Source organism: Gorilla gorilla, chromosome 1 (assembly GCF_029281585.2).
Source record: "Gorilla gorilla gorilla isolate KB3781 chromosome 1, NHGRI_mGorGor1-v2.1_pri, whole genome shotgun sequence".
Lineage (NCBI taxonomy): Eukaryota > Metazoa > Chordata > Mammalia > Primates > Hominidae > Gorilla > Gorilla gorilla.
The window spans coordinates 95,701,346-95,724,189 of record NC_073224.2 but is presented as its reverse complement, the minus strand read 5'-3'; the positions used below and the strand labels follow the sequence as shown (position 1 = coordinate 95,724,189).

General features: G+C 49.5%; 1 protein-coding gene across 3 annotated transcripts; it reads right to left on the bottom strand.

Annotated features, from left to right (window-relative positions):
* Positions 1-258: 258 nt before the first annotated feature.
* Positions 259-22,844, bottom strand: ARHGAP30 (Rho GTPase activating protein 30). Of its 3 annotated transcripts, none has more exons than XM_004027734.5 (12): positions 22,420-22,844; positions 12,541-12,643; positions 9,547-9,691; positions 7,876-7,958; positions 7,619-7,726; positions 6,531-6,658; positions 5,899-6,070; positions 5,713-5,816; positions 5,559-5,636; positions 4,623-5,024; positions 2,735-3,000; positions 259-2,645 (listed from the first exon to the last, which is right to left on the bottom strand). In XM_004027734.5, the coding sequence occupies exons 1-12, from the start codon at positions 22,514-22,516 to the stop codon at positions 1,026-1,028; spliced, it is 3,306 nt and encodes a 1,101-aa protein (XP_004027783.1). In that variant the 5' UTR covers positions 22,517-22,844; the 3' UTR covers positions 259-1,025. The 3 variants fall into 3 exon arrangements, with proteins under 3 accessions (XP_004027783.1, XP_055219931.1, XP_018881026.1); XM_055363956.2 differs by having other exon boundaries at positions 2,906-3,000; XM_019025481.4 differs by lacking the exon at positions 12,541-12,643 and having other exon boundaries at positions 22,420-22,797.

The window sequence follows — 22,844 nt, the reverse complement described above, 5'->3', positions numbered from 1 at the left end:
AAGGACATAGATTTTGTGAGCACAGGATACTTAGTCCAGTTCCTGGCACATAGTGAACGCATTATGTAAATATAAGTTTCTCTTCCTTATTTCCTGACCACCATGAACCTAGCTCTAGTTTCTGGCCACTAGTCTCCATGACAACAACTGAGGAAGAGCACCCAAACAAAAAGAAGAAGAAAAAGAATGTTTTGCCAAATATGTGAAGATATAATACCTATCACCAAAGACTTTAATAAGAATAATGAGACTCCACACTATGTGTAAAAATACAGCTTTTATTCTGAGACATTGACCTTCACTAGAGTGGGACCTGTGGCCCCAGCCTGGCTGGAGAAGCAGTCCCAGGGCCTGAGTGACACCATTTCCCTTTCCTGAAATAGGAAGAAGTTATTCTAAAGGAAAAAGGAGAGCCCAGAGAGATCTGTACAGGACCTCTCTTGCACATGGTGACTGGAGGCAGAGGGTGGGGAGCTGGAGAGGAGTCCAGTCCCTCCAACAAATATTGAGGGCTTCAAAGAGCTCTTCCTGGACGTTTCTCTTAATCTGGATTTAAAAGGGACAGGAGGTATCTTAGGGTCCAAGAACATAACAGGAATGGGCAACTCTAGAAGTGTTTGTGTGTGGAAGGCCCTAACCTGGCCCTGTCCTCCCTGTCTCTACCTTTGGCTTTCATGAAGAGAGATTCACAGCTCAGAGGAAGGGAGGAATTTCTCCAGTCTTCACTTTAACAGACTCTTTTAAGTTTTCTGCCTACCTTATGTTCCCTTTGGCCAATGACCCACTCCCTGGGAACAAGATCTTGTTGACTTTCTTGGGAATCTCCTAAGAGTAAGGCTTTGTGTCTGAGACAAGTTCAGGTAAACCAAGGCAGTGCCTCCCACAGTCAAAGAGAGAAGCTGGAGGGCCAAAGCCTATAGAGTTGGGCACTACAGCTGCTCATGCTGCAGAGGAGACAGCTAGTCAGGAACCCTGGAGATTCAAGACAACTTACTGGTCCCCTTTGCCCAGGGCTGTGGTCCTAATCACAGTCCCTCACCTTTCCCAGGGTTAGCCTGTGTTTCAAATGCATATGACCTGCGCTGAGAGGACAACAGGGGGTCAGGAACCTGGGGTTCTCTGGGGGGCAGACTAAGACGACTCCGGGATCCAGACCCTTCTGCACCTTCAGATGGGAGCTCCAGGCAGCTAAGGGGCCGAGGAGAATGAGCAGAGATCATGCTACAAGGGGAGGTTCTGGGGATGAGGCAGTAATCCCCACCCTCAGTACAGGTCTGGGTTCGCCGAACTCCTTGAGCCTCAGTCCTTTGGCGGTCCCGGGCTAGGGCCACAGCAGCATCAAAGGAAAGACTACCCCCATTCCTCCAAGAGGATCGAGAAGCTCGAGACCCCCAAGCCCTTTCTCCAGGAGTCCCATCAAGCCGGCCAGGCCTCGGGCTTGGATTTGCAGGTGCCACATGAATCTTGCTACACATTGCACTGGGCATCTTGGCAAACTGTGGCTTGGGGGGCACCACAGGCACAGAGCGGACCTGTTGGACCTGAACCAGAGTGGAAGCTAGACGCATGCCCACGCCACCCAGGCCAAGAGAACAGGGGCATAGACAGCTGTCTGGACTGGGCTGCCCCTCAGGCTCCATCTCCTCTGGCTGGGGTGGCTGTGGGGCTACCTCTTCCATCTCAGAAGAGTGAGGATTGCCCTCTTTGGCACAGTCAACCTCCAGGGACGCTACACCTGAACCTTCAGAGAGGGTGTCCTCTTCTAAATAGTACCCTCCAGCCCTCTGGTCTCCCTCAGCCTCTCCATCCCCACTCTCCCGCTCCTTGCTGACCTCCCCTGCTCCTCCTTCAGTTGCTGCTTCTGGGCTTCTGCTGTCTTCACCATCTCCTTGGTCTTTTCTTGCTTCATGGTACCCCTTCTCCCTCTGTCCTTTGTCCTCATCCTCTCTGACTCCCTCAGCCTCTTGTTTCTGTACAACTTCCCATTTCTCCTCAGCAACTTGATCTTCCTGGGCCCCTTGCTCTAGGTCCCTTCCAGCTTCTACCTGGGCTTCCTCTCTTTGTTCATCCTCTTCTCTCTCAATTTCTTTTTCCTTCTCGTCTGTATACTCCTCTCCTCCTGGTTCCTCCACACCTTTAGCCTCCATACTGTCAGCCTTCTTCTGACCTTTGGACTTCTCTTCCTTGGCCTCTGTCTCTTCCCTACTCCCTTCTCTCAATCTGACTTTTGTCTCTTGGCTTCCCCCAGCCTCCCCTCTATCCTCACTGGCCTTTCCAGCCTCCACCTTGGTCTCTGGACTTCCCTCTGCCTCTTCCCTGATGTCTAGCCTGCCTCCAGGCTCAGCCTGCTTGTCCTCCCCAACTTCCCAGCATGCCTGCTCTTCCTCACCCTGTCCCAGAGCCTGCCTTCCACATCCTGCTGCCTCTCCCTCCAGACTCCCTGAACCCTTCCAGATTGGGGGTTTAGGTCCCAGAAGGGGACTTAGGTCATCATAGGCACTCAGGAAAACTTCCTCCCCATTTTCCTCCTCAACTTCAGGCCTGGGGCCAGCGGAGTCCAGGGAACAGCAGCTGGGGGCCAAGACAAACTGTGCCTCATCCAGAGACAGGTCGTCCAGGGGTGGCTCCACAGAGAACTCCTCCACCTGTAGGCACAGCATTGTGACTCAGGACCAGGAGGCCCTGTCCACCCTTGACTCCATGCCACCCCCAAACCCAGCACGGCTCTCCTTACCTGAGGCCCAACTCCCAGGAGCTCCTCCAGGTAGCCCATCCCAGGGTCGTCCTCCCCAGGGGAGAAGGCTGCTCCTGCTGCTTCTGCCTGGGCCACCTCCCCATCCTCTGCCCCCACCCACTCAGGTTCTGAGCTGCTTGAGTCCTCTAGGAAGGAGAAGGAGTCCTGCACCTCCTGGGACAGCGAGTCCTCCAGGGCAGGAGCCAAGTCGTCTGGGCCTGAGTCTGCCAGGGGACTTGAGGCTGGATTTGCTTCCAACTTTTCATCTGTTGGGGGAGAAGTAGTCCCAGGAATACAAAGGTCAAGCCCTGACCCTTTTCAGTGTGAGTCCTCCTAGCATTGATATAGCAGGGGCCCAGCATTCCCAGCATTGCTACTCTGCATGACTGATCCTTTCAGACCAATGTCCCTAGTTATTGGCTTGCTACCTTAATTGAGACCCTACCAGGTGCCAAGCACTGTGCTATGTATTTTACAATGCATTGGCATTTTTTCCTCCAAACTATTATGTGGGGTATTGTCCTCATTTTACATATGAGGAAACTGAGGCTCAGAGATTAAGCAATTTGTCTAAGGTCATGTAATGAATAAGCAGTACAGCCAAAATTTGAACCCAAGTCTACTTAACTCTATAGCCCATGTTCTTACCCACTATCCTATCCTGCCTCAGGACTTCTCATGAGTGACACTTCAGGAACTGGAGTCAGAGAAAGGATCAGATCCTAGCTCTGCTACTTCTACCTAAATCAATTGCAAATTGATTAACCTAAGTCTTAGTTTCCACTGCTGTAACATAAGGCTAACAATACCTATGTCATAAGATTATGAGAAAATGAAACAAACCAATTCCTGCAATCACAGCACTTGGACCTTTTTTTTTTTTTTTTGAGACGGAGTCTTGCTGTGTCTCCCAGGCTGGAGTGCAGTGGCGCAATCTCAGCTCACTGCAACCTCCACCTCCTGGGTTCAACCAATTCTCCTGCCTCAGCCTTCTGAGTCTCTGGGATTACAGGCATGCCTCACCACGCACGCCTGGCTAATTTTTTTTTTTTTTTTTTTTTTTAGTAGAGACGGGGTTTCACCATGTTGACCAGGCTGGTCTCGAACTCCTGACCTCCAGTGATCCACCCTCCTCAGCTTCCCAAAGTGTTGGGATTACAGGTGTGAGCCACCGTGCCTGGCCTAGCACTTGGTACTTAATAAACTCTTTTTTTTTTTTTTTTTTTTAATTTGAGACAGAGTTTTGCTCTTGTCGCCCAGGCTAGAGTGCAGTGGCGTGATCTCGGCTCGCTGCAGCCTCTGCCTCCTGGGTTCAAGTGATTCTCCTGCCTCAGCCTCCCAAGGAGCTGGGACCGCAGGCATCTGCCACCACACCTGGCCAGTTTTTTGCATTTTTAGTAGAGATGGGGTTTCGCCATGTTGGGCAGGCTGGTCTTGAACTCCTGACCTCAGGTGATCTGCCTGCCTAGGCATCCCAAAGTGCTGGGATTATAGGCATGAGCCACGGCGCCTGGCTGGTACTTAATAAACTCTTGCTAAATGTTAGCTGATAGTATTGATGTTACTATTATTGTTACCCATCCATCTATTATATATTCCCACATTTGTCCTTAGTAATCCCTGCTGTATGTTTCTGACACAGGCCCCTATTCTTGGGTACATCAATGTTCTGAAGACTGCTAGAGATCTCCTCTCCATAGATTTCACATAGCCTGATAATATTACTGGATTTCCCTAATCCTGAATCTAGGAAGGCAGCTGAAGGTAACCACCCCAAAGCCCAAGGGCTGAGGCCTCTGCCCTTCCTAGGGTGGATCTTCCAGCATCAGAGCTTCAGCCTAGAGTTCCAGTCCCCTTTCCCAGTCTTGGTCAATCAATGGGTCCTCACCTGGGGGGCCAGGGCCAAGGCCAGGGCCAGGGCCAGGGCCAGAGGCAGGGCTTGGCCGGTGCTGTAGAGCAGGGCACTCAAGGCCACGGGTGAGCCTGGCCAAGGAAACGTTAGAGATGATGTTCGGGGGCACATTGAGGATAGAGGTGATGTGTAGTGGGAGGTTGACATTGTAGGGGTCTGAGATGTGGACACCAGCACAGCGCTCTGCACGGCTGCTGCCCCCAGCCCGGATGGCTGACCGCCCAGCTCGTGGTGTGCCTGGTTCAGAGTTTGTGCCACCCAATGCTTCTGCCTCAGGCTCCTGTTCACCCTCTGCTGCCTCTATAGAATCGTTCTCCAAGCTGTCAGGCAGCAATGGGCTTGGCCGGGGGCTGCTGGGCCCCACCAGCCCCTCTGGCTCTGTGGAGGAAAAAGAGGGCCAGGTAGGCAATGGCCTAAACTCCAAGGGGCCTAGACATCTCAAGAAGGCTCTGGAGAATGCTCTCTGCATTCTCATTCCTGAAAGCAATGATAGCCTGGAAGGCACCAGGCCCAGCTTCTTTTGATCACTACTGCAAACTTTTCACCCAGCCAGTAGGTCAAAGATCACCTCACTTTCACATACCTAGGGAACTCCCTTCCTTCCCTGCAGATACAGTCACTGGCCGTTGTCACCACCACCACCACCACCACCACCACCACTATCACCACCACCACCACCACCACCACATACCCATGCTGTCCCATCCCATACGAACACTCATCAACAAACTCATAGATTAGACAATGAACTCACCGTAGCATTCAGCTACATTTACAATGTGGCTGGTATATAATAGGCACTCATTAAATATTTTTTGAAATTATTGAACACAGTTGGCTGCACGTGCACACAAGCCCACGCTGGTCACATAGCACACACATATACACACAGAAATGCACCCCTATACTCACCATCACTGGCCCCAGCTGCAGCACTCAGTGAGTCCATGCTTTTGGCTGGCCGCAGTGTCCCCTTGTTGGATTTATCCTCTGTAAGACAGGGATGTGTGTAGAGCCAGGGCCTTGTGCACCCTCAGCAGAACTCCCCCCATCTCCCCAGACTTACCCCTGTCCTCAGCCCCCCGTGGAAGTTTACGCTTAGTCTCATGGCCAGAGCGACCTAAATTGAAGATAGACCTCCACTTCCTGACCTTCAAAGACCCCTTCCTCCTACAAAGAATGGAGGGGCATAATTGGAGGTTGGAACATGATGGTCAGTGCAGGGGAAGAAGGCCCAGGAAGGAGGCCTTACTTGTGCTCTGCAATCTCAATGATAGTATGGTAGGGCCGCATCTGTGGGGGTCCATCGCCAGCCTGCAGTATGCTAGGCAGGTGATAAGGCAGTGGCCTGGGCATAAGGTCCTCAGGGCTGCCTGATGCCCGGGTCCCTGGAAGCGATCGCCATCCACTCTCCACCTCACCACCTGGGAAAAGAAAAGGAATTGGCCAGCCAGGAACAGAGCTAAGAGAGGGACCTTGGGCACCCAATCCTTCATCACGCCTCACCAACTACCAGGTTAGGGATATATTCAGAAGCCCCTGAAGACAGTGCCTCCATGTCCATCACCTCAAAAGAGTGCCCTCATGGACAAAGAGGGCTGGGAGATCCCAGGACGTTGGCCTGGTGGGCTGGGGGTGGATATGAGCCATCACTAGCCTTGGGAGCCAGGATGGTGACTCAGAGGTCAAGCCATGCCCTAGACTGACAGCAGAAGAAGTCTTCTCAAGTCCTGACTGCACAACTATCTCCCCAGGGTTCTTTCCATGTGGCCACTACCAACATCCCTGTATGAGACTCAACTGAAGTAGGTGATCTTCAAGGCTCTCTGTAACTAACTTGACTCCCCAACAGTGGGATATGTGGAGGGCAGGAAGGACACTGACCAGAGAGGGCAGCACCCCCAAAGAGCTGGTCCACGTGTGTGAGGATGAACTCCACGACGATGGATTGTACCCGCACCTCCATGAAGGCCGCTGTCCCATTGAAGCCTGAGGCCTCTATGTCCTTAGACCTGTGGAGATGTGGAATTATTCTCCCCCTCAGCTCCACCAAACTTCCCAATCCAGATTCTCCCTGAAAATACCTTATTCTCTCTCTCTCTCTCTCTCTCTCGAATGACCTTAACCCCATCTCTACTTCTTAAATTGTATGCATAATTCTTCCAATTCTCAAATGACACTTGAAGACTTCTAGGAAGGAAGCCTTCTTGGACACCCTCCTCAGGATTAATCTCTATTTCCTTTGCACACCAGGGTGTCTAGTTTATAATGAATTTTATAATGAATTACAGGACTTCTCATAGTCTGTCTTGGACCACAGTGAGTGATATGCACAGTGAGCGCAGCCAACAGACTGCAAGACGTTTTGCTCAACAAACATTTGGCATGAGGCCGGACAGAGTGGCTCACACCTGTAATCCTAGCACTTGCACAGGGAGGAGGTGGGTGGATCACCTGAGGTCAGGAGTTCAAGATCAGCCTGACCAACATGGTGAAACCCTTTCTCTCTACTAAAAATACAAAAATTAGCCAGGCATGGTGGCTCATGCCTGTAATCCCAGCTACTCAGGAGGCTGAGGCACGAGAATCACTTGAACCCAGGAAGCAGAGTTTGCAGTGAGTTGAGATCGCACCGCTGCTCTCCAGCCTGGGCAACAGAGCAAGACTCTGTCTCAAAAACAAACAAAAAATTGACATGGAACTATTATGTTCCAGTCCCTGAGCTCAGTGACACACTGTAGGAAAACACAAAAGTCCTGCCTTTTAGGGACTTTATTTGATCGCAGAGAAGGGACTAAAATAGATGGGGCCCATCCGACCCAACATGATCTTGAACCTTCTTTTCTCACTGGGCTTCGTGAGCCCTACACCCTTCTCCGGTGTACCCACACAGTCACACCTCATCCTGGGAGCAGCCTCCCAAAGGCCAGTGTCTCACAGGATCTCCATACACTGCTCACACAGGCACCTACCTCAGCAGGTTGGGAGCCCACACGATGGCCAGGTTGCGAGCATGCATGTTTGTCTGGGCACTGAATGAGGCCATGTGTACCAAGTGCCTCATGAGGAACTCCAGGGTCCTGCAGAAAGCGGGGGCAGGGATCACACAGGGAATGCCCAGGGCAGGCATTAGGGCTGGGACCTGGGAGCAGTAGGACCCAGTTAAGGCTCCAGGCAGCGAGTGAATGAGTTGTCTCAGGTTGCTGGGCAGATATGGAGTGCCACATACCTGTAGTTTGGGACAGGGAGTTCTCGAAGCACCTCTAGGATCTTGACCAAGCGCTCAGGTTCCAATTGCACTCCTACAGCCTCCTGATTGAGAAGAGTGCAAGAAGCAGGAATCAGTGACCCAGCAATGCCCCTGCTTACTCCCCAGAGCTCCTAACCAAGTTCTCAGGAACAATGTGCACTGGGCTCTGTGCTACCCCATCCTACATCATCTGCGGTGCACTGACTTGGTAGAGAGAGCTCAGAATTGGGGTCCATGAAGATGGCAGCTGAATTTTGGTTATGCCACTTAATAGCTTTTGTGAACTTGGCAACTCGCTGCCTTACCATCCTCCATCCGTAGAGCTCTGGCACTGGGATACTTCAGTGGTGCCACCCTGTGGGTGCCCCAGGGACCACAGAGTTATTTCAGTGTGTCCTGGAAAGCTGTCCCCCACCCCAACCTAGCCGGTGTGGACTGAGCAGGGTGCTGCTAGGATTTAGGGTCTCTCAGTGCTCTTATGCTCAATAAAGTGCAACTTATTTTTAAAGTGTTACTCAATTCAAAATAGCATATTTTTCATGTGTTTTCGCATTTAAAAGATGTTCAGGCTGGGCACAGTGGCTCACACCTGTAACACCAGCACTTTGGGAGCTGAGTTGGGAGGATTTCTTAAGCTTAGGAGCTTGAGACCAGCCTGGGCAACACAGCAAGACCTTGTCTCTACTAAAATTTTTAAAAATCAGCCAGGCATGGTGGTGCACGCCTGTAGTCCCATCTACTCAGGAGGCTAAGGTAGGAGGCTCACTTGAGCCTGGGAGATTGAGGTTGCAGTGAGCTGTGATCACACCACTGTACTCCAGCCTGGGTGACCGAAGGAGACCCTGTCTCAAAAAACAAAAAACAGGCTGGGCGCAGGGTCTCATGCCTGTAATTCCAACACTTTGGGAGGCTGAGGTGGGTGAATCACTTGAGGTCAGGGATTCAAGACCAGCCTGGCCAACATGGTGAAACCCTGTCTCTACCAAAAATACAAAAAATTAGCCAGGCATTGTGGCGGGCTCTCCAGCTACTCGGGAGGCTGAGGCAGGAGAATCACTTGAACCTGGGAGGCGGAGGTTGCAGTGAGCCAAGATTGCACCATTATACTCCAGCCTGGGCAACAGAGTGAGACTCTGTCTTAAAATATAAAATAAAATAAAATAATAAAATAAAATAAATATATAAAATATAAAAAATATAAAATAAAATAAAATAAAATACCAAAGATGTTCAACGCATAATTAGAGTGAATGGAGAGGCATCCTTGAAAAAATTTTACTTCTAAAAAGTATTCTGATTCTCTTAAGTGTAGGGAAGCTCTGGTCTACGTGCTTTCCAAGGCCCTTCCAGCTACAACAATCGGACCTCTACCTCCCCAAGTCTCACCACTGTGCTGTGTGCAATCTTCAGGCCTTAGGGAGAAAGAAGGACATAGCAGAGAGAGAGTGAAGAGAAAAGGAATGGGGGAGGACAAAGGTAGTAGGGGCTAGGAGATTTGGGGAGGAGGGTTCTTTTCCCCAGTAAGTTTTTCTGTGGTGTCTGTCATTCAGGATCGCTAGGACTCTGGCTAGTATGTGGCACACTTGGGATGTCAAAACCAGACTGTCCACCCCTGAGCCCTGTCTTCCACCCCTCCGCCTCTCAACTCACAGCAAACTTGTCATAGAGCCGGTAAGTGAGCAGGGGATCCGGCAGTTCTCTGAAATAGGCCTTGCACAGGGAGGAGACGCAGTGAATGTCTTGGAGGTAAACATCCCGACGCAGGTCTGGCTTCCGCTCTGACTCAAATTCCTGCCTGGGGAGGCACAGTGTGGTCAGGAGTGGTAGGGGTTGGAGTGATGTGGGGAGAGGTGGGTCCCTACAGAGATGGGTCCCGGCATGGTCGTGGATCAACATGTATTGGACTTGGAAGGAGAATGTTGGGACACGTACACATGTAAGCCAGTAAGTATAAGGTATTGCATATGTTGACATGTAGATGTGAATGTGAGGATGGGTACATGTACAGGTAAGTGGATCTATGCATGAACAGGGATATGTTAGGGATGTAGCTGTAGATATGTGTAGCAGTACAAGGGTCTGTAAGAGTCAGTAGGGTATGGTCCTAAATCTGTGCCATTGGGTACATGTAAAAATGGATGGGTATAACTCTTAGAAAGAAACGTAAGTGTAAATCTTTATGTCCTAGGATTAGGCAACAGTTTCTTAGATGTGATACTAAAAGCACAAACAAACAAAGAAATGGATACATTGAACATCAAAATTAAAAACATTTGTAGCCAAAAGTCACCATTAAAAAGGTGAAGACAACCCACAAAATGGGAGTAATATTTGCAAACAATATATCTGATTGAGGGTCTAGTATACCAAACATATAAAGAACTCTTTTAATTCAGTGACTAGAAAGACAAATAAGCTAATTTTTTTTTTTTTTTGAGACAGAGTCTCACTCTGTTGCCCAGACTGGCATGCAGTGGCATGATCTCTGCTCACTGCAGCCTCCGCCTCCCAGGTTCAAGTGATTCTCCTGCCTCAGCCTCCTGCGTAGCTGGACTACAGGCACCCACCACCATGCCCGGCTAAACAAATAAGCCAAATTTTTAAACAGGCAAAGTCAGCACCATAGGAAAGGGGGAAAAAATGGGCAAAGGGTTTGAATAAACATGGTATTGCTCCACAGAAGATATGCAAGTAGACAATAAGCACAGGAAAAGATGTTCAACATCATTACCTATTACAGAAATGCAAATATAGGCCAGGGGAGGCGGCTCATGCCTGTAATCCCCACTACTCAGAAGGCTGAGGTAGGAGGATCACTTGAGCCTAGGAGGTAGAGGCTGCAGTGAGCCATGACCATGCCACTGCACTCTAGCTTGGGTGACAGAGTGAGACCCAGTCTCAAAAAAAGAACAGAAAAAGAACAAAAGTAACTCAAATATAAATCACTTTGAAATATCAGTTTACGTTTACAGGGATGGCTATAATAAAAAAGGTGGGCCGGGCGCAGTGGCTCATACCTGTAATCCCAACACGTTGGGAGGCTGAGCCAGGTGGATCACCTGAGGTCTGGAGTTCGAGACCAGCCTGACCAACATGGTGAAACCCTGTCTCCACTAAAAATACAAAACTGTGGGCTGGGCGTGGTGGCTCACACCTGTAATCCCAGCACTTCGGGAGGCCAAGGCAGGCAGATCACCTGAGGTCGAGAGTTCAAGACCAGCCTGACCAACATGGAGAAACCCCGTCTCTACTAAAAATACAAAATTAGCCAGGCATGGTGGCACTCGCCTGTAATCCCAGCTACTCAGGAGGCTGAGGCAGGAGAATCGCTTGAACCCGCAAGGTGGAGGTTGTGGTGAGCCAAGATCGCGACACTGCACTCCAGCCTGGGCAACAAGAGTGAAACTCCATCTCAAAAAAAAAAATTAACCAGGCGTGGTGGCATGTGCCTGTAATCCCAGCTACTCGGGAGGCTGAGGCAGGAGAATTGCTTGAACCTAGGAGTCAGAGGCTGCAGTGAGCTGAGATCACGCCACTGCACTACAGCCTGGGCAGCAGAGCAAGACTCCATCCCAAAAAATAAATAAATAAATAAATACACAGGCCAGGGCATGGTGGCTCATGTCTGTAAACCCAACACTTTGAGAGGCTAAGGCAGGCAGATCACTTGAGGTCAGGAGTTCAAGAGCAGCCTGGCCAACATAGTGAAACCCCATCTCTACTAAAGATACAAAAATTAGCTGGGTGTGGTGGTGCATGCCTGTAGTCCCAGCTACTCGGGAGGCTGAGGCAGGAGAATCACTTGAACCCAGGAGGCAGAGGTTGCAATGAGCCAAGATTGCGCCACTGCACTCCAGCCTGGGCAACAGAGTGAGACTCTATCTCAAAAAAAAAAAAAAAAGAAATGTCCTGGAATTAGATCGTGATGATTATTGTACTTCGTCACTATCTAAAGTAAATATACCATGTGAATAGTACGTGAATACACTAAAAACAACGGAGTTATACATTTTTAAATGGTGAATTTTTTGATATGTAAATTATATCTAAGTTTTTTGTTTTTTGTTTTGAAATGGAGTCTCACTCTGTCACCCAGGCTGGAGTGCAGTGGCACAATCTTGGCTCACTGCAACCTCTGCCTCCTGGGTTGGAGCAATTCTCCTGCCTCAGCCTCCCAAGTAGCTGGGATTACAGGTGTGTGCCACCACACCCAGCTAATTTTTGTATTTTTAGTAGAGATGGGGTTTCACCACGTTGGCCAGGCTGGTCTTGAACTCCTGACCTCAGGTGATCCACCCACTTCAGCCTCCCAGAGTGCTGAGATTACAAGCGTGAGCCACCGCGCCTGGCTCAAGTTTTTTTTTTTTTTTTTTTTTTTTTTTTTAAGCCGGGTGTGTGTGTGGGAATGGTGTATGTGAGAGTGGAGTTTGTGTGTGTGTGTGTGCTAAGTTGGGGGAGGGACCATGGTCTCCACCTTCCCTGAGGAGTTGTTAGAGCACCTCCCTAGGACCTTATCTAGTATCTGTGTTTCCTTCTCCCCACTGCCTCTCACTCCCCATCTCTGCTGTCCTCAGCAACTCTTACTGTGACCTTCTGGCTCCCTGGCCTCCTGGTCACAGAGCCCTCCCACTCTGTTTGACTCACCGAAGCTTCTGGATGTTGGAGGAGACCCCTGAGAGGCGGTAGATCCCATCCACCACTCCATACTCCTCCACAAATTCTGCACAGCTCTTTAGCACCTGGGGCACTGGGGACACAGACGGGGCAGAGACATAGAAATCAGAGGATCTGGGTGGTCAGAGACTGCACTGGGTCTGAGAAATGGAATTTCTCAGAGGAGGGAATTTGGGGAGACCACGAGCAAAACTCATGGAATAAAAACTTGTCAGAACAATTCTTACAGATCATCAGCTTCAACGTGCCAACCCCTCTACAGTATCTCTGCTTAGTGGGTCCTAAAGGTCCTGGGAGCTCACTGCCTCTCCAAACTACCCAATCAGCTCTTTGTTAGAAAGTTCTGCCTTTGTTAAAGTGAAATTTGTCAGGCTGGGTGCAGTGGCTCACCCCTGTAAGCCAGCACCTTGGGAGGCCAACGCAGGTGAATTGCTTGAGCCCAGGAGTTCAAGATCAGACTGAGTAACATGCTGAAACTCTGTCTCTACAAAAAATACAAACACAAATGGGGCGTGGTGGTGCATGCCTGTAGTTTCAGCTACTCAGGAGGCTGATATGGGAGGATCACCTGAGCCCAGGAGGCAAGGGCTGCAGGAAGCCGCACTCTGGCCTGCTGGGTGACAGAGTGAGACCCTGTCTCAAAAAAAAAAAAAAGAAAGAGAAAGAAAGAAATTTATCTCTCTAGGGCCAGGTGTGGTGTCTCATGCCTGTAATCCCAACACTTTGGGAGGCTGAGGTGGGTGAATCGCCTGAGGTCAGGAGTTTGAGACCAGCCTGACCAACATGGTGAAACCCCATCTCTACTAAAAACTACAAAAACTACCTGGGCATGGTGGCACATGCCTGTAATCCCAGCTACTTGGGAGGCTGAGGCAGGAGAATCACTTGAACCGGGAGGTGGAGGTTTCAGTGAGCTGAGATCACGCCACTGCACTCTAATCTGGGTAACAAGAGTGAAACTCCATCTCAAAAAAAAAAAAAAAAAGGAAAGGAAAGAAACTTGTCTGTAATTACTAGTTATTTTTAAAGGGGCAGCAATCTGGTTGGTAGGCGAGGCAGAGTCAAGGACTTTTTTTTTTTTTGAGACGGAGTCTCACTCTGTTGCCCAGGCTGGAGTGCAGTGGCGCGATCTTTGCTTACTGCAACCTCCGCCTCCCGGGTTCAAGTGAGTCTCCTGCCTCAGCCTCTCGAGTAGCTGGAATTACAGATGCCCGCCGCTACGTCTCCAGCTAATTTTTTTGTATTTTTAGTAGAGACAGGGTTTCACCATGTTGGCCAGGCTGGTCTTGAACTCCTGACCTCATATTTCGCCCGCCTTGGCCTCCCAAAGTGCTGGGATTACAGGCGTGAGCCACCGAGCCTGGCCAAGGACTTATCTTAAAAGTGCATTTACTTAACACTCTACATAAGGTGAAGGAACATTAGTTGTCCCAACCCAAATGGAACAGGACTGTTGGGGATTATTTTGAAGCACACCCTCTGGTAAGAAAGCTCATGGCTATTAGTTCTTTGTTGTTGTTGGGTTCTGTTTGTTTGTTTGTTTGTTTTTTTTGAGATGGAGTCTCACTCTGTTTCCCAGACTGGAGTGCAGTGGCACAGTCTTGGCTCACTGCAACCTCCACCTCCCAGGTTCAAGCAATTTTCCTGCCTCAGCCTCCCAAGTAGCTGGAATTACAGACACGCGCCACCATGCCCAGCTAATTTTTGTATTTTTAGTAGAGACCGGGTTTCACCATGTTGGCCAGGCTGGTCTCGTACTCCTGACCTCAGGTGAACCTCCCAAAGTGCTGGGATTACAGGCGTGAGCCACCCTGCCTGACCTGCTTTATATATGTTCTATCATTTAATCTTAAAAATTAGATATTCTGAATGACAGACCTTTGGCAATCAAATACAAGAATATCTGAAAAAAAACTTTAAAAATTAGATATTCTAGTACCCATTTTACAGATAAGAAAACTGAGGGTCAAAGAAGTACTGAGTGCCCAGCAGCACCCAGCTAGAGCCATGACTCAAATCAAGGGTGCAAAACCTGTACTATCTTTCCCAACCCTAGGCCCCCTCCTATTACTAGACTGTAAGCTTTTTAAGGACAAAATCTAAGTGTGATCCATCTTGGTATTCCTTATATTATCTGACATGGTGTCTCATACATGATAGATCCTCAAAAATGGCCAGGTGTGGTGGCTCACGCCTGTAATCCCAGCACTTTGGGAGGCCAAAGCGGGTGGATCATCTGAGGTCAGGAGTTCGAGACCAGCCTGGCCAACATGCTGAAACCCCGTCTCTACTAAAAATACAAAAATTGGCCGGGCGTGGCAGCACACACCTATAATTCCAGCTACTTGGGAGGCTGAGGCAGGAGAATTGCTTGAACCCGGGAGGTGGAGGTTGCAATGAGCCAAGATTGTGCCACTGTACTCCAGCTTTAATGACAGAGCAAGGCTCAGCCTTTAAAAACAACAACAACAACAAAAAACCATGTATTGAAACCCATCTCCACAAGGCCACGTAGTTATCTTTCCAAAGCACTTCCCTACTTTAGATCCTTTGCCTCGCATACACCCCACTCTGCCCCACGTTAATCCCCATTGCTTACCTTACAAATACGAAATAAAACATAAACTCCTCAACCTGGTATATAAGACCCTTCACAAATCAGGTCCAGACACCATTTCAGCCACAGCTCCAGACAATTCCTTGACAAATCCTATGATGCAGCCCTTTGCTAGTCCATTAACAAGCCTTGGTACCATCACTCATATTATTCCCTTGCCTGGAATTACCCTCCCTCTGACTCTGCCTGGTGAACTTCTATGCATTCCTTAAAACACATCTTAGGCCAGGTGCGGTGGCTCACACCTGTAATCCCACCACTTTGGTAGGCCGAGGTGGGCAGATCTCTTGAGGTTTAGAGTTTGAGACCAGCCTGGCCAACATGGCAAAACCCCGTCTCTACTAAAAATATAAAAATTAGCCTGGTGTGGTGGCATGTGTCTGTAGTCCCAGCTACTTGGGTGGCTGAGGCAGGAGAATTGCTTGAATCTGGGAGGTAGTTGTTGCAGTGAGCTGAGATTGCACCACTGCACTCCAGCCTGGGGGACAGAGTGAGATTCCGTGTCAAAAAAAAATGAAAAAAAGCACATCTTAAACATAACCTCCAATTCCAAACCTTTTTCTTATATCTATATTGTAATTCACCACAGTCTTTGTTCTTTTTTTTTTTTGAGACGGAGTTTCGCTCTTTTTGCCCAGGCTGGAGTGCAGTGGCACAATCTCAGCTCACCGCAACCTCCGCCTTCCAGGTTCAAGCGATTCTCCTGCCTCAGCCTCCCTAGTAGCTGGGATTACAGGCATGTGCCACCATGCCCAGCTAATTTTGTATTTTTAGTAGAGTTGGGGTTTCCCCACGTTGGTCAGGCTGTCTCGAACTCCCGACCTCAGGTGATCTGCCCACCTCAGCCTCTCAAAGTGCTGGGATTACAGGCGTGAGCCACTGTGCCCGGCCATTCATGTTTGTATTATAGCACTTCTTGCAGTTTGTTATGATTAGTTTATTTTGTATTGATACCTCCTGACATATAATAACATCCTCCCAGCATCTGGCACAATGTTGAAACAGAGCAGATGCTCAATGAATGTTTGTGAAATTGTTGCGGGAAGTCAGGGACCCCAAATGGAGGGACCGGCTGAACCCATGGCAGAAGAACGTGGATTGTGAAGATTTTATGGACATTTATTAGTTCCCCAAATTAATACTTTTGTAATTTCTTATGCCTGTCTTTACTGCAATCTCTAAACATAAATTGTAAAGATTTCACGGATACTTATCACTTCCCCAATCAATACCCTTGTGATTTCCTATGCCTGTCTTTACTTTAGTCTCTTAATCCTGTCAGCCAAGAAGGATGTATATCGTCTCAGGACCCCGTAATAATTGCGTTAACTACACAAATTGTACAGCATGTGTTTTTGAGCACTATGAAATGTGGGCACCCTGAAAAAAGAACAGGATAACATCAATTGTTCAGGGAATAAGAGAGATAACCTTAAACTCTGACTGCCGGTGAGCAGGGCAGAACAGAGCCATATTTCTCTTCTTTCAAAAGCAAATGGGAGAAATATCGCTGAATTCTTTTTCTCAGCATGGGATATCCCTGAGAAAGAGAATGCGCACCTAGGGGTAGGTCTCTGAACTGGCCCCCCACCGGGGCATACCTGTCTCTTATGGTTGAGATTGCAGAGGTGAAATAAACTCCAGTCTCCCATAGCACTCCCAGGCTTATTAGGAAGAGGAAACTCCCGCCTAATAAATTTTGGTCAGACCGGTTGATCTCAAAACCTGTCTCCTGATAAGATGTTATCAATGACAGTGGTGCCCAAAACTTCATTAGCAATTTTAATTTCGCTTTGGTCCTTTGGTCCTGTGATCTTGCCCTGCCTCCACTTGCCTTGTGATATTCTGTTACCCTGTTAAGTACTTGATGTCTGTCACCCATACCTATTCATACACTCCCTCCCCTTTTGAAACTCTCTAATAAAAACTTGCTGGTTTTTGTGGCTTGTGGGGCATCACGGATCCTACCAATGTGTGATGTCTCCCCTGGATGCCCAGCTTTAAAATTTCTCTCTTTTGTACTCTGTCCTTTTATTTCTCAAGCCAGCCGACGCTTAGGAAAATAGAAAAGAACATACGTGATCATTGAGGCAGTTCCCCCGATATGAAATGACTCAGTGAATTAATCAATTATGAGAATCAATAACATCCCTTGGAGATTTAACAGAGAATATTGCCAGTGACAGAATACTGGGTACTATTAACTAGGACTCATCAGAGCAATTCGTCTCACATATCAGTGTCAGAAAAAGCTGTGTTTGGCATGGCAGCTCATGCCTGTAATCCCAACAGTTTGGGAGGTCAAGGCAGGTAGATCACTTGAGATCAGGAGTTCAAGAACAGCCTGGGTAGCATAGCAAGACCTCATCTCTACAAAAAACAAAAAATTAGCAGGGCATGGTGGCTCACACCTGTAGTCCCAGCTACTCGGGAGGCTAAAGCAGGAGATTGCTTGAGCCCAGGAGTTTGAGGCTGCAGTGAGTGATGATGGCACCATTGCACACCAGCCTCGGCAACAGAGTAAGACAAGAAAGAAAGAGAAAGAAAGAAAGAAAGAGAGAGAGAGAGAGAAAAGGAAGGAGAGGAAGGAGAGAAAAGAAGAGAAAAGAGAGAGGAAGAAAGGGAGGGAGGGAAGGAAGAGAAAAGGAAAGGAAGGGAAGGGAAGGGAAGAAGGGAAGGGAAGGGGGAAAAAGCTGTGGTTCTCCTAAACCATCTAACTTTTTTTCCTTATGGGCCCATGAGTCTTGCACTTGATTATGTTTATTTATTTATTTATTTTGAGTTGGGGTGCGTTCAAGCAGTTCTGATGCCTCAGCCTCCTGAGTAGCCAGGACTACAGGTGCACGCCACCATGCCCTGCTAATTTTTATGTTTTTTAATAGGGATGGGGTCTCACCATGTTGGCCAGGCTGGCCTCGAACTCCTGACCACAAGTGATCTGCCCGCCTCGGCCTCCTAAAGTGCTGGGATTACAGGCGTGAGCCACTGGGCCTGGCCTATGTTTACCTCTTTAACCACTAGGAAGCTCAGAGCCCACCTCTAAGAACCATACAGAACCATGTAATATGCATTTCTGGGTGCTGATCTTTCTCTTCCTCTTGTTTTTCCTTCAACCCAATTCCTTCAACCCAGTTCCTTCAATCATTTATTCTAATTTTTTGTAAAGTTTTAGGTTTTGAAAGTCATTCCAAGCTCTTTGTTGAATAAAGTATGACAGAAATATGGAATGAAGAAAATAATCAATAAATTCATCAATCCCAATCTTTCCTTTTTCTTTTTTCTTTTTTCTTTTTTTTTTTTTTTTTTTGAGACGGAGTTTCACTCTTGTTGCCCAGGCTGGAGAGTGCAATGGTGCGATCTCGGTTCACTGCAACCTCCGCCTCCCGGATTCAAGAGATTCTCCTGCCTCAGCCTCCCAAGTAGCTGGGATTATAGGCACCCACCACTCTGCCCAGCTAATTTTTATATTTCTAGTAGAGACAGAGTTTCTCCATGTTGGTCAGGCTGGTCTCAAACTCCCGACCTCAGGTGATCCGCCCACCTTGGCTTCCCAAAGTGTTGGGATTACAGGCGTAAGCCACTGCACCCGGCCCCTTATTTATTTATTTATTTATTTATTTATTTATTTATTTGAGACAGAGTCTCACTTTGTTGCCCAGGCTGGAGTGCAGTGGTGCAGTCTTGGCTCACTGCAGCCTCAGCCTCCCGAGTAGCTGGGACTACAGGCACACACCACCATGTCCAGCTAATTTTTGTATTTTTAGTAGAGACGGAATCTCACCATGTTGGCCAGGCTGTCCTCAAACTCCTGACCTCAAGTGATCCACCCGCCTTGGCCTCCCAAAGTGCTGCGATTACAGGCGTGAGCCACCATGCTCAGCCAACCAAAATCTTTCAACTCTCCTCATACGACCTGGCTTCCAGACCCTTCATCCTCCTGCACACCACAGCCAGGAGTTGGGTGGGATTAGGGAAGCATCTAGTGTGCAAAATTGAAGGAAGCACTTATTCTCAGGGCTGTGCAGATGCCAATCATGCCCATGCACGGTCTTGAGTACCTCCTTGAGAATGAGGCATCTAGAGGCCTGGCGTGGTGGCTCACACCTGTAATCCCAGCACTTTGGGAGGCCGAGGCGAGTGGATCACCTGAGCTCAGGAGTTCAAGACTAGCCTGGCCAACATGGCAAAACCCTGTCTCCACTAAAAAGTACAAAAATTAGCCAGGTGTGGTGGTGCGTGCCTGTAGTCCCAGCTACTCGGGAGGCTGAGGCAGGGAGAATTGCTTGAACCCTGGAGGTCGAGGTTGCAGTAAGCCAAGATGGTTGTGCTGCACTCCAGCCTGGGTGACAGAGCAAGACTGCATCTCAAAAAAAAAAAAAAAAAAAAAAAAGGCACCTAGGGCAATTGTACGACACTGAAAGTGAGTGCTTCCTTAAATTTTGCACCCTAGTCATGTCTCTTGCCTCGTCTTAGTTTTAGTCCTACAGTTCACCATCCATCCTTTCAGTACCTACTCCCATTTTCTAGGATCCCACTGACCTCAGGTTCCCAGCACGGAATGCAGAGATAGGGCAGGCCCCTCCTTGTCTGAGCTGCTGCTGTACTCTCGGGTGCCTAATGCCAAGCCAACTCTTTTGACTCATAGTCTGCTGTCACCTAAACCACCAGGTTTTTGTCACATGAGCAGCATCCAAAGCAGGTCTTCTCTATCCTATCCTTCTCTGCTGATTTTGAGCCTCCAGAGTCCTTTAAAGGGGACACTCAAAAGCCTAAGGAGTCACAGCCATAGAAGAACTGGGTCAAGGAGATGGCGGAAGAGACAACAGGGTCACAGAGATGGGGGAGTTAGGGAGATAAAGATCAGAGAGATGAGATCAGAGATAAAAGCTACAGACAGGATTGGAGGGATGAAGTCAAAGGGATGGAGACATCAAGGAAATGAGAGTAGGGTCAGGGAGGAAGGCCCAAAGCTTAGGGACCTGAGAATTAGAAACCTGAACAATCGGCCGGGTGCGGTGGCTCACGCCTGTAATCCCAGCACTTTGGGAGGCCGAGGCGGGTGGATCATGAGGTCAGTGTTTGAGACCAGCCTGGCCAACATGGTGAAACCCTGTCTCTACTAAAAATGCAAAAATTAGCTGGGTGTGGTGGTGCCTGCCTGTAATCCCAGCTACTCTGGAGGCTGAGGCAGGAGAACTACTTGAACCTGGGAGGCAGAGGTTGCAGTGAGCCGAGATCACCCCACTACACTCCAGCCTGGGACAGAGCAAGACTCCGTCTCAAAATAGAAAGAAAGAAAGAAACCTGAACAATCTATCAAAGATTAGGAAAAGAAAGAATTCAGTACATACAGGGCTTAGGGAAGGAAGAGACCCATGTGGGGGCAAAGAGCTGGAGAGAGGACTGAGATGGAGCAAAGTTGTGAGGATGGGGGAGACCAACGTGATCAGGGAGGATAAATTAAGCAAAAACAAAGATCTCTCTGCTTTCATTTTTTTGTGGATGTTGGATTAAAGAGAGGAACCATCACCAGCCTCTCTCTGTCCTTCCTTCCACTTCCCACCTCTCTGTACCAGGAAGACCTGAGGGATAGGGAAGGAGCCACCACTACTACTCTGGTGCCCAAGATCAACCCACCCTTGGGTTCCGGTGAGGTTCTGGTCTCCTGCTCTCGGATTCACCTAGGATCAGGATTCAGCAATCAGATGTCTGTCCCCTCTAGAGAGTGTGCCCCTTCCCTGCCGGAATCCAGGAAGAGGCCGGGAGGGTTATAGGAGCAGGGTCTGGACTGGCTATGGGTTCAGTGTTTCAAGATAAGGTTGGTTGGTGGGCCACAAAAAAGGGCAGTACCAGGAAAGGCTGAACTGAGGGTTTGCATTGAGCTGGGAGGAGAACATCATCCCCAATTAAATCTCATAATCCTTGGCTAAGAATCATAGCTCTTGAGAGGAGTCCCTCAGAAAGGAGTAAAGCCCTGCACTGATAGCTCTGCCACCTGCACTCTGCCCAGTGAGAAGAGGAAGGCTCAAATAAGCTCGCTTCAGCTGTTTAACACTCTTCCTTGGGGTCTGGGCTTTCCCTTAACCAAGGGCAATGGGGATAGGGGTCGTCTCACTGGAGGAGAAAAGGGGAAGGAGGTGTCTGGGGACGCAGGGGCGGGGCTAAGAGCAGGAAATGATCTGGGAACCACCATCACCCTCCCTCCGCTGCAAGCACCACAGCCCAGAGCAGAGGAGGGGACAAAGAGGAAATGACAGATTGGGGTGGGGTGGAATGGGGTGGAGTGGAGAAAGAATTATGCCTTTCTCTAGGAGGAGCTTGAAGTGCCAAAAACAAGCTGGGCTGGGCAGCCAGGGTGCCTGGGTTCAATTTCAAATTGAATCAAGAAATGATTTTGAGTGGCTGCTCCATGCCAGGCCCCGTTGTGAACCTGATATTGTCCCTGGTCCTTCTGGCTTCAAAGCCCACTCTAAGGTAACCCAGGGAGGGAGCTGGGTGAACTCCACAGACAGCTCCACACCCACCCTCCTTTGCACCCTCCATCTCCAGCTTCAAGCCAGGCCTCACACCCTCTCTTTCATTCTTCCCCATTTCAGCAGCTTCTCCCCTTGCCCCCCACTTTGAACCTGTTTCTCTTTTGCACAGGGAGAACAAGAGAATCACAAAGACTAGGGGCAGAGGCTGTTTCCAGCCCGACATCATCCCCTGCGGCCCAGCAAGGCTGCAGTGGGAACAGAGCCCATGACCTTGTCCTTGGGTGTTCTCCAGCCAGGAAACCACCCGCCTCAAGGGCCATCTTGAGACCCTTCTGGGGCTATTTCCCTGTCTCCTTTCATTCAGACCTAAGGATAATCATTTCCCCTTCAGCCACTCCTCTCCTGACCCTGTCGCCTCACCCTCCTTCTCCTGTTCCCAGTCACCTGCCCGCTGTTTCATCCACTCCTCCCTGGTTTCCAGTCTCTTCATGCTCCCTGTCACTGCTACCTGGGTACTCACATTCTCATCCCCTCAGCCACCCCATCCCCAGAAAGTTACACAAGGGAGCCGCCCTGCCTTCTTCACTGAGCCACATTTCCTGTCTTGCCCACTTACAGTTCTCTTGAATGGTGACCCCAGGCCACTGCCCCTTCCCCAGGAGCACCGGAAACTGCTTCTGCCCTTCAGGCTGGATCGGGCTGCAGATGCCCAGTGCTTCCCCACCCACCCCGCAGAAGCTGAGCCGGCCTCCTTACCCTCCTGGCCTGAGTGCTGCAGGTGCTCCTGCAAGTCGCACCCAAAAACCCGCTCCTTCGCACTGCCCTTCTTCTTTCCTTTCTGCCGAGACTTCATGGCCAGAGCCCCAGGGCACTGGCCCGGTCACCTCTATCCCCCAAGACCTGTGCCCTACCAGTCCCCCATGGGATCCCAGCCAGCTGCTGGGCTTGGCCCGGCCCCAGGGGGGCAGGGCTCCCAATTGGGGGTGGAGGGTGGCCTGGGCAACGGGCAGCAGCTCCTGCCCCTGGGGCCCCGGCCACACGGAAGTGGCTGTTGAAGAGGAAGCTACCAGGACCCTGGCAAGAAATTGTGTCCTGTGTCTCGTGGCCCAGCCTGGCACTCGCCCTCCTCGCCCCGCTCAGCTTTAGGGGGCAGGAAGCAGTGCAGCTCCTTAACCCACTTC